Here is a 12,339-nt window from a genome sequence, read left to right as displayed (position 1 = left end):
TTTCTCACCTACAAACTTTGAAATCTTTTCTTTGACTTTACATGAACGTGATATGTGTCAGTAAACACAAAATAAATGAATCGAAACGGAATTGCTCATGCCATGTTCACCATTATTGAAACAATATTTAGGCGATTTGCTAACTTGCTTAAAAATTTAAGTTACGTTTCATTTCCGAATAGTTATATATATATATTTCCTGACTTGAACAATGCCAAAGTTGCACTTGAGCTATTTGCTAAATTGTCTACAACCTCGATTGAGCACTTAATCTTCATGGCAAAATGGATCACGGGGGAATTCTCGACCATTCCACTGTTTATAAATAACAATATGCGCATTTATCATACTTTGTAAAACTGATTCTTCACCTCCATTAAATTGTACGATTGGCTGAAACCGGTGGACCGCCTTACATTTTTGTCCTCATAATGATTAGTGTGTATAACACATTCATACTTCCCCTTTTCATTTTTGCAAAAAAAAAAAAAAAAAAAAAAAAAAAAAGGCAAATTTTGTTATGCTTCAAAAGTATAGCAGACTATCGAGGACATCGGCACACTACAGAAACGGGTGTTTTTTTTTTTTATCGTCATTTTGTGGGAAGACACACATTTTTTGTACATGCCCTAATTTTTGGGAAGCCCCCAAGGTAGTTACACTGCAATGAACTACACTGCAATGAACTACACTGCAATGAACTACACTGCAATGAACTACAATGCAATGAACTACACTGCAATGAACTACAGTTCAATGAACAAATCTTAAAAATATTTCAGTTTTTTCTTTTAACTTTGCTAAATGATATATACAGCATTAATGCTAAATGGTAAATGCGTACATGAACATATTTCATGAGGCGTTTGTTAAAAGCAGGAGCGAATTTAAATGTAAGACATAAAAAAAAAAAAAAAAAAAAATTAAAAAGTAAAAAGTAAAATGATGAACATTATATAATAATGTAAGAGGCAAACTTTTCCGTTGGCATTAATTTTATAATATCCTATTTTTTTTCTTTTATTCGATAAAATGAAGGATTCCTCAAAAGGGAAAAAAGAAAGTGTGCATTGACTCTCAGTAAAAGGAAATATTATACGCATAAATTACATGCACATAACTCCGCCAGCAGGGGAGGGACGGAAAATTTTTTAATCATTTTTCGGCCCAAAAAATATACAAGCGAACTTTTTGTTAACTACTTTACATGATGAAGGAGTTAATAAAATTGGGAATTTATTAATCTATTTTAGTAGCAATTCATTTTTTAAAAATAAGGAGAGAAGACAATTTTTATGGGTTTTACAAAGTTTTTTTTTTTTCTATATGCTTTTCGATAGGGACGAAATTCAAACGGTTTACGACGTATTTTCGCCACAAAATAACTTAATGTGTCTGCCAGTTGAATGTTAAAAGGGAAAGGAGAAACGAGTAGCACAAAGTAGATATGTAGTTCTGTTCACCAACATTTAGCTTACATTCCCTCCGTTATTATAACATATGCAGTATCATATTACGACGATGAGGGAAAACGTTGTAATAACCATTTGCTATGGAAACATAACCTGTCTTATCACACATACATTTTTGTGCGCACATAAAACTTAACAAAATTTATGAGCAGAAAACGGGGGCAAAATTTTGCCACAGAACCCTCGGGTATTCGTTGTTGACACCATTAACATGAAGGTGAGAAAGTTGGCTCTCTAGCTAAGCTGCTATTGTTATTGTTATTGTTATTGTTATTGTTTTGTTTTGTTTTTTTTCACCTAGTTATAAGGAATATTATATGCATATGACATAGCAGTGGAATAAGTATATACGCAATAATTACACTACCACCGCCACGAGCAATAAACTTTTACATTACTCTTTTTTCCATACCCTCCAAACAAAATTCCCTTTTTATGACGACATAAAATATGCTACTGTAATTTTTGCTTAAAAGTAATCCATCCAATAATGACAATGAAGCATGTTTAACATTTTAGTTGTATCATTTCTCTGGCAAATAATCACCAGAAAATCATTTTATGATTAATGAACAGTGGTGGCATTTTAACTTAAAAGGGTACCGAGTGTAGGTTGGCCTCACAGGGGTACATATGTAAAAGTATATGTCTTACCACCTCACAAAGATGCTTTTTTCCTCTTCTGTACATGAACTGAAAAAATTAACATATTTAATATAACCGTTTTGTGCATGTCCACAGGTCGTGCCATGGGGCAAGACACATTAACATAACAAAATATAGTTCGCATAATGAAGCCAAGACGGTAACTTCACTTTACTACCTCATATGTCAAAATTATTTACTTGGAAATTCCACCTATTCGACAAGGTAAATTTATTTTTCCACCGAATCTTATCACATTTCTTTTTTTTTAATTATAAAAAAGGGGAAATACTTTTTTTAAAAGTAAAGGAATCTTTTACTTCATTTCACATGAAAGTAAAATACTCCCTTTTCTGTTTGCTTAACGAAGGAAGGTCAAATTGTTAACATACCAAAATATATTGCTAGAAGGCAAATTTGTTCTTTCTTTCCCCCCCACTACATACCTTCAGCAGTTTTTCGCTTTTAAATACATTTTCTACAATGTAAGCTAAGAAAAAGAAAAAAAAAAAAAAAGTATTTTTGGGGGACGGAAGCAGTAGAAAAACATAGGTATAAATATAATATTATGCATATTTATGTAAGTTTTGCTTTTATATACTGCATCATACTTCTTTGTTATTATTCTATTTTTTTTTTTTTTTTTTTTTTATAATGTTTTTTTATTTTATTTATTTTTATGCAACCATGAAGATCTACTCTTTTCATATATTTCTTTTTATTTATTATTATTATTATTATTTTATTATTATTTTTTTTATTTTTATTTTTTTTCTGTATATCTCTTTGTAAATTACCTGAAACATACAGTTTTTGAAATCAAGTGCGCATCGTCTTAGATGACAACTCCCGCACCAACTTTTACCGTATGTTCCTTGGAAAAAAAAAAAATATCTCGAAAGAATTGTTTTTAGGTTTAATATATTTATTATACATACAAATATACGTGTGCGATTAATACCTATTACACGTCAACGTCGTCCTTATGTATTTATATGTAATTATGTACATTATATCCCTCCTGATCATTTTGTATGCAAAAATGAAAAAAAGTTTTTTTTCTGTGAAAATTTTCCCTAAAAAAAATTACAGTATATTTATTTTTTTCTATTAAAATAACGATCAAATTGAAATTGGGATAGCAATTGCTATTATTAAATACTGTTTTATTGCGGTTTCGGGTTGTCACGCGAATTATGCATAATCATAATTTTTTAATTTTTATTTTAGAATTATGCTTTGAAAAAAAATTATTTCCTCTCTTTCATATTTCTCATTGCATTATTTTATCGTTCCGCGTTTGGTGGGTCGCTTTTCCAAAATAAAAAAAAAAAAAAAAAAAAAAAAAAAAAATCGCAAAAAATAAAATATTCCTTATGTCGAAATGGAAAAATAGAAAATAACGCTCATTTGAAAAAATATGGAACGAATAAAAAAAAAAAAAAAAAAAAAAAAAAAAAAAAAAAAAAAAAAAGGGACTAATAAATAATATGTAGAAAGGAACAGAGGATCGATTACAATTCTAAAAGTTTCAAGAATTTTAATATATGTTATTTTTTTATACAAAATACTTTTATCTAATTTATGCATTTTTTATTTTTTTTTTTCTTCCCCTATGAAAAAAAAAGAAAAAGTAATATTTTGAAAATATTAATTCCCAAATAAACAATATTTTTCTGATATGTAACAAAAGAAAGGCGCATTTTTAAAAAAAAAATTAATTTTGCATCATCATTTTACGCGACTAATTTGTAAAACCTAATCGCTTTTTCGACGGAATTAGACTTTCTGTATTATAAGCAAAGCATAGAAACAAATTTCAGTTTGCGAAGATTGACGCAACGTCGTACATTAGTTAACCACCCCGCAAACCTAGCATACGGAAAATTACCACTATTATATACATATAAATATATACATATAAATATATACATATATATATATATATATATATACATATATAGCATCTCAAAATGGAAAGCACCAGCGTGAATAATATCGACATTAACCACTTTGGCCCACAAGTCCAAAGCATCATTCAAGAAGCCTTTAAAACATGTGTACATCAATCAGAAAGGGCATGTCAACGTAACTACATTCCAGCCATCGTGATGGCAGTACTGATTTTTAACGCTCTTGTGTTTTTTGGCAACAAGCTAGGAAGAAACGTAATACATAAAAAGAATGATTAGAATAAAGTGCACTAATCTGCCGTGTCCATGCGCATATGTCCATGTTTCTATGTTGTATAGTACATGCCCATTCCTTTTATACTCAGTTGCGAACCCATCTGTGCCACCCCGTCATACTCTGTTTCCCTGCCCATATTTTTATGTAAATATATTCTACCATATAATTCAAAAAATTATCTAAAGTTTTTAATTCAACTGTAGGCCTTTCTACGGAAGGTAGAACACTTCGGATCTATGTAATTAAAAAAAAATTAACAACTAGCAGGGCGGGCAAATCCCTTGAAGAAGCACAAGAATGAGTAGCATACAGGAAAAAGATGACCCTTATGTCTCGGACAAGGAGGAGGAAATTGGGGTGATATGAGCAACAGTATAACACGCTATATACGTTATTGTAAACAGTTTCAAGGCATTCAGAGTTGGCGCTATGTATAAAGATGAACATCAAATATGCCTGTAACCATGTCGCAAATGGTGCTGGACCAATACCGACGCTGAAGATAACTTTCATAGACGTAAGATTATAGCTTATCTTCGCTCATCTTCCTTAATTCAATTTTAACTCTTTGGGTGCATTCCCATCTCACCCTCTTCCGTTAAACAACTTTTTGTATGCCTCCTCCACAGTTAGAAGAAACAAGCCATTCGTAAGACGCGTTTTCCCTTTTTTTATCACCTCATTAATGCAGATGTATCTACCCAATCACGCATACCTGCATGTATACTTTATCGTTAGCGAGAAATGTACACTCAGAGGAACCAAATATTTTATTATAATTCCCAGATAAAGAAGAAAAAAAAAGTCACTCGCCGCGTGCTGCTTGCTCACCTTCAAATTCTTGCCATGATTTGTATATAAATCCCACTACTCCTCATCATAATTCAGAAGGAAATATTAATAACCTGTCATAATTAAAATTTTCTTTTCTTTCTTGTATTTGCCAGAATCTTATTCGTTATTATAGTCACAAAGAAACGGAACGTACATGTGGAAATAGGCCTGCACGTATGTGGGTACACCTCCCATATAAACCTTTACGAAAAAAAAAAAAAAATAAAAATAAAAAAATAAAAAAAATACACATTGCAGTCGTGTGTGTCATCGTGCCAATGACGTGGATTCTGTTTGATTTACATTTTTTTAAACTGAACATTTTTTACTGATTTCTTAATGTACAATTTACAAAGAAATAAGTGAATGGCAATTTTATTACAACTTTTTTTTTTTTTTTTCTTTTTTCTTTTTTTGCGGAATTATATATGCTGTGATGTTGCTCCCACAACATTCCTTGTGTATGCTTATAGGCCATGCACTTGTATTGTGTTGTCCTTGTTGCCTATGGACTATTTTAAAAAACGTGTACTTCATTTTTGTGTAGTTCTTTACTTATATATATCATGAGAATTTGTTTTAAAATTAAGCGTTTTTTTTTTTTTTTTTTTTTTTTTTTTTTTTCTTTTCATATTTCCATTTCACCATTTCTGATCCAAGTTACAGCCATGTGTCACCTGGATTTTATTGATATATTACTACATCGCCTTTTCTCTATTTCATCACTTTTCGCTTTTTTCATCGTGCCCACGTTTAATTTTTCCCCACAAATTACGTAAACATTGCCTAGTTTTTTTCTTCTTTTTTTTTCCCATTTTTAAAAACAGCTCCCATTTCGTGTATGTTTGTTTTTATTAATTTGAAAAACACTATCCTTTTACAATTAATTTCCTACTCTGTAAAGTAAAAATATTTCACACATGTGTTGCACACATATATGTTAAGTGGACAATTCTCATAAATGTCACAATTAAAAAAAAGGGGGAAATACACTGAAAGGAAAAAAAAAAAAATAGTGAAACATTTGTACCCACACGTAAAACGGTTACTACATCGTTTCAATTTTTTCCTTTTTTTTGTAATCATAATGTTACGGAAGAATGAAACTATTTTAACATATCGATATGACCTTTAAAAAAAAAAAAAAAAAAAAAAAAAAAAAAAAAAAACCACATCCTTGCGCCAGCTGTTCCGTGTCTGAGGCCACTTTTACCCTCCCATCCATTTTTCCTGCAGTTGCAGTTAGCCCAGGTTGGATGATTCCTGTTCTCAATGGGATTAACAAAACATTCAACCTCTGAACTGTATCGTTTCACTTAATTTGTTTGTCCCACTCATATGAGCAGTTGTATGTGAAGAGGAAAATGATAAACTAAAATAAAGCAAATTAGTAATGCTCATCGTAGTACCAATTTTTAATTAAGTGCAATAAGCATCTCGTCGGATCGCCCCCCTTTCCCCACGCTACTTGTAAGGGCGACTCCGCCTCAAACGACCGATTAGCATAATGAGAAATGTAGCCCACATAGAAATGGCTATATTCCCAATAATGGCAAAACATAACTGAGATTTGTAAGACAAAAAAAAAAAAAAAAAAAAAAAAAAAAAGAATTAATAAGGGGAAAAAGTTATAAAAATATTGCTCAGCACAAAAATATGTAATTCACAGAATAGGTAGCACAAATTAGCTTCTAAAGTGCAAACGAACGGATGAGCATACTCGTGAAGGCATTTCCTCAGAGGTAAACATATTTAAGAGATATAGATACACATTCTCGTGCAGGTAATTTTGTTCAGAGTGAATCCCTCTTGACTGGAGGAGCCATCTTCCTCCCCCTCTCCTTTCAAAATCACCCGTAATGTTTACTATCCCACCGTGCACGTGGAATACATAATTGGTTATTGTCCACCCCAGAATTGGGCCTCATAAAAGGGGTTTCAGAATGTGAAAGCAAAAGGAAGGGTAACGGTGAAAGATCACCTGAAGACAGAATCAAAATTCGAACGAGCTAAATCTAACTAAGTTTGAACTCCTTAATTAAGCAGAAGTAGAATATGATGGCGTTTGTGTTCTGGTCAATAACCTTTTTTTGGGCATCCAATTTGTTGGTCCATTCCTTGAGGGCTTCTGTGTAACTATTCTCCATATTCTCCTTGTCTTTCTCCCTGATACCGTAATTTTCCTCTTGCTCTTTTTTCTTTTCCCTGATCATCCTTTCATATTCAGAATGAAGCTCTTTAGACACTTTCAGATCCTCAATTAACAAGAACAATATTTTAATGGCAATCCTATATCTGTAGAATGCGTTTTTTATATCCTTCATTAGGTCTAGGATATTTTCTTTAGTGTCATTTTGTTTAAAATTGGAATTATATTTTTCTCTAATTTCTGCATATTTCGACACCAGGGGAATCAAATTCCTGGTTCTGATGAATATGCAATTGTCATTTTGGGTTGTCACACATCCCAACACTCTCCTAAAATAGGAGATGAATCTTTTGGAATTTTCCTTCAAGGAATTGACGAGGTTGGAAAATTCCATAACTTGTTTTCTACACAATAATTCGTGCACTATCATTTTAAAATGGTCCATTATTTGCTTCTCCTGCTCCTTCACCTCCGCAGCTTCTATTTTGTTCTTGAGCAATTGGACACTTGGGCTATTGATATCGAATCCAAAGTTCACTTTCATAAAATTGCTGAATTTGGACAAGGCACTTTGTATGTCTTCCTTCTCCTTCAAATATAACGATTCGACGTCGAATAAAAAATTACTGTCGTACTCATCCCCCGTCTTTTCTCTCTCAATCTTTTTTAAAAGCACTTCGTTTCTTCTACGCTCTTTATCAAATAGGTATGTGAAAAAACCTAAAATGGATCTCAAATCTCCATTAAATATATTATTTAACAGAACAAATAATTTCTCCGTTTTATATTCAATGGTAGAATTTATGATATTATTAATAGCTTCTAGTGTCCCATCCAGGAACGATATATCTATCCGTGTAAATCTCTTAGGATTATACATTAGCATCCTTTCTAGCCGCTCAAAATAATTGTAAAAATCATCCACAAAAGCTCTCACTGCCACATTCTGGGTGATATTGATGTAGCTATTATTCCAGTGTGTATAATTCATTGGAAACCTCTGCCCTCCAGTTCCTGAATATGTTCTTATATCCTTTTCAATCTTATAAACTTTCTTTTCATATTGATCATATATATTCTTGTTATGTTTAAACAATTCTGTAATATTTTCCAACACTTCATCCGTATTTAAGGGAATTTTCTTTGAGAATTTCACATTCATCACATGAAAAAATATATCCCTCCCATCTATCAACAACACATCCTCCTCTCCATTTATGTCTAAGAATAAATTCAACTTAGATATAGACTCCCATTCCTTTGGGTTCAAAATATCGTAACTCCCTAACAGCTCATCGATATACTTCCTAGCTGTATTAATCAATTCTTCCGTTTTTTTTTTTATTTTCTCCTTCATAAATTTTAGCATGCGCTGAGTTGATATGAACATATTTTTCTCAGTTTTCACTTGTTCTTCGTAATCTGTGTACATGACAAAGTTTGTTAGATTCACAAATAGATTTTTCAGATCATGCAGGGATAAGCCATATATATTATCTGACAAATTTGCATCTTTCTTTTTGCACATCTCTTCCACTTTGACTATGGATAACCCCTTGTCGTTTAAAATCGAGTCGCCCCCTTCGGCGCATGCAACTGCCAATGTCCTCTTCCATCTTGAGTTTCCTCCTGTGTTAACGTAGACAGGGCATCTATAAAGGAAGGGGAGGGAGGGGAAAAAACAAGCGATGGCAATTAAAAGAAAACTAATTGGTGGAAATACATTCGACACACGCGTTCCCCACTAAGTGTGAGGAAAATAAAATGCATCAAAGTTGTGCATCCCCACTGAGAGGTGGTCACGATCGCTCATCTTCCAATATTTTGCGCATTACTTGAACAAAAAGTGAGAATCAAATCCAGAGATGTATATACCCAAAAGCACTTCTATCTAAAATGAAGGAAAAAATAACATAACAAAAAAATGAATAGGTAAAAAGAAAAAAAAAAGAAAACTACATAATGTAACTCGCTCGTGGGTCACACATTTTTTACCACCGCAAAAAACGTTTGGCGAACTATGCTGAAACAGGGACAACACTCCAATTTACCAGAATGTTCAAATAATATAGAAAAAATAAATACATTGGCATTTGAAAACGAAATAATTTAAATCCACTGGATCATCTAAGAAGGAAAGGTAACCCATAATTCAGTGTATTGCAAAATTACAATAATCTTATCCTTTTTTCTCTCTCCTAAAGTTTCCATTCTGATAAAAAAAAAAAGAAAAAAAAAGAATAAAAAAAGAATAAAAAAAGAATAAAAAAAGAAAAAAAAAAGAAAAATATATTGGACTGTTCTATCAATTACAACTGATCTGTTCCTCATATATACCGCAATACAATTGCACACATTTTCGTGCGTACTGCCTTTGGATCATTCCCATTTATCATCGGTACGATTCTCCCGGGCACAAAAATTCAGCTCTTTTTCTTTTTTCATCATTAAACAGGAAAACGCGGAACATTTTAATTTACCTCCACGAATCTTCCTTAAATACACAAACGTGTAAAATACAATACCTATTTTACAACTGAACCAATTCTTTCGCACATCTCTGGTTAAGCGGGTGCTATGTGCTCATCACGCGCAGTTGGAAGCATTATCCTTAGCAGCAACTAAATGTTGAACAAACGTGATTTATAATAAATACATCGTGTCGGTAGCAAAATTTTAAAAGTTTTAACCTGTTCTGTTTTTTTTTTTTTTTTTTTTTTTTTTTGTCGTTTTTTTAATTTTTCTTTTCACTACAATTCGTTCGTATATATATATATATATATATATATATATATATATATATATTATTTTTTTTTTATAAATTTGCCAGAAAAAAAAAAACTACCAATATATGGCTTAAACAGTACAACAAACTATGATCCGAGCAGCTCGTGTAGAATTTTTCTAGCGCCCCTCCTCCCACCAACACGGAGCGAGATAAATTAAGAACCCCTATACTTCTCCCCTTTGCCCTATCTTTTGAACGGAAGATGTTGTCACTTGTTGACCGAGCGAATACCACTTCATTTGTTCTTCTGTACTTTGCCAATTCGCGCTTCTGTTCCTACCTCCCACACTTCTTCGCCATTTTACCTAAGCATCCTTCTTCTCTGCCAGCTGAAAACACACACATGGCACATTACAGTATATTAAGTTCCCCTAATAAACTTTGTAACTACACAAATATATAAAAATTCTCTTCACTTCAACTGTGACAATTTTTTTTTTTTTTTTATTATTCCTTTCTTCACCCGAGTTCTTTTCTTGTAGAACTGAGGATTAGCTAGTTATGTAGAAAAAATCTCCTACTTCTACACACAAGTACACACAAACAATACATATATAAATACATATGTACATATATACACATAAACAGGAACATGAATTCTCATTCGGCCGGGTGAAGAAAGTAAAAATCTATGCTCAGATTACTACGCAAAATAAAAAGGAATAACTTGGGTTCGACCAAACTGAAGTTGTGGCCAGTGAGCTATGACATCCTTTCAGCGAATATTTCCTTTTCCCGATGTGCGCAATTTAATTACGATGCTATTAAAAAACACATATATAAAGTTGTGCTCGTCTACACATTACACCTGCTCATTTATTGGCACATGCGTACACACATGGTGCACTGCATCACGGGGTTTCCACATATCCTCTGACATTAAAACAGGTAGGGTTTCACTTCATCGCGCTTCGCAAAGGCTGAAGGGATTTAAACACTGCAGAACATAACTGCTCTGTTCACATTCCAATGATAAAAAAAAATTTTGTATACATTTAATAATTACTACATGTATTTTTTTTTTTTTTTTTTGGTGTACTAACATAGGTAAGAGGTAGGCATATATATATTCACATATATGTCTACCTACCTGGTGAACGCTTAGAAGGATGTGTCAGCCACGTTGATTTCCAGCTCCTTCGTGAAAAATTTAAAGGCTTCATTTTGAACGCGTAGTGGTTAGGCATTTCACCCTCCGTTCATTAATCTATACAGAACTACTGCGTTGTGCATGTGTGTAAAAAAAAAAAATTACTCAATGTAGAGCCCACCGTACACAAATTAAAGTTCCATAGAAAACGTATGTAACACAGGGGTGCTCCAAGTCACATTTATATTACTTTTTCACCAACAGGTAATGGAATATTCAAATAGTTGCAAATGGGATTGGAAAAAGAAAAAGAACTGCTCCTTTGCCTAATTCGTTAACAGCTTAGAAGGTTATAAAAAGATCGTGTAAAAAAAAAAAAAAAAAAAAAAAAAAAAATGAAGTACAATAGAATAACAACACACCGACAGATTAAGTCATATAGTTCTGTTCACTCATATTCCTTTTTATCATCACCTGCAATTTACCAGAGCTTTACTTTGAGCATGCATTAAATAAATGCCTGTAGAATCTCCCTGTCTGAACATCCTCATAAAGGAAAATTTAAAAGAGTTCCTTATCTCATACACAAGTGCGCGAATAACCATGTACATAAACCCACTTATCAATATCCATATTCACATGTGCATAACGATTCACACTTTCCCTCAACAGCGTAACAGCCATATATCCCCCCATTACAATAGCTATATTCCGAATGGGAATGAAACAATATCACGTGAGTAGCTCTTCCATTCATATGAATTCCATTTAGCAAGGAGTTGCGTTTCTTCAGGATATAGGAACTCACTCTTAATCATTTCTCATTTTTTTCCAACGTGCATGTGTTAAAAGTTGCCTTGAGAGAGAGAGACAAACAAAGGTTAGACTAACCCAATAGGAAAACTATTTTTAACATAAGGATAAATGTGTAAAATTGAAGTGTAGGAACATGTGTACATGGGTACAATGCCCACACCAAATTACAACACATGCATTTTGCCACAGACGCTCATTCTCAAACGCATGTGAAGCTTCGCAAAAGGATATATAATAGTTTGAAGAAAGCGATTCTTATAATACGCGCATACAGGTTAAATAGGTTCCATTATATTCCCTCGACAATGTTCTCTGTGTGAATCTCTTTTTATCTTATATCACCCGATTAGAAATG

The 12,339-nt window shown here is 32.6% G+C and overlaps 2 protein-coding genes across 2 annotated transcripts; one reads left to right on the top strand and one right to left on the bottom strand.

Annotated features, from left to right (window-relative positions):
- Positions 1-4,090: 4,090 nt before the first annotated feature.
- Positions 4,091-4,510, top strand: PKNH_1148900 (conserved Plasmodium protein, unknown function; the record flags this gene model as incomplete). Its single annotated transcript, XM_002261627.1, has 2 exons — positions 4,091-4,285; positions 4,493-4,510. 2 exons carry the CDS (start codon positions 4,091-4,093, stop codon positions 4,508-4,510), a joined length of 213 nt encoding a protein of 70 aa, XP_002261663.1.
- A 2,646-nt stretch (positions 4,511-7,156) lies between these two features.
- PKNH_1148800 (Plasmodium exported protein, unknown function) lies at positions 7,157-9,383 on the bottom strand (the record flags this gene model as incomplete). Its single annotated transcript, XM_039114166.1, has 3 exons — positions 7,157-8,942; positions 9,126-9,181; positions 9,342-9,383. 3 exons carry the CDS (start codon positions 9,381-9,383, stop codon positions 7,157-7,159), a joined length of 1,884 nt encoding a protein of 627 aa, XP_038969784.1.
- Positions 9,384-12,339: the final 2,956 nt, after the last annotated feature.

Source organism: Plasmodium knowlesi (assembly GCF_000006355.2).
Source record: "Plasmodium knowlesi strain H genome assembly, chromosome: 11".
Taxonomy (NCBI): Eukaryota; Apicomplexa; class Aconoidasida; order Haemosporida; family Plasmodiidae; genus Plasmodium; species Plasmodium knowlesi.
Note: the sequence above shows the minus strand (reverse complement) of the source record. Positions and strands in the feature narration are given on the sequence as shown.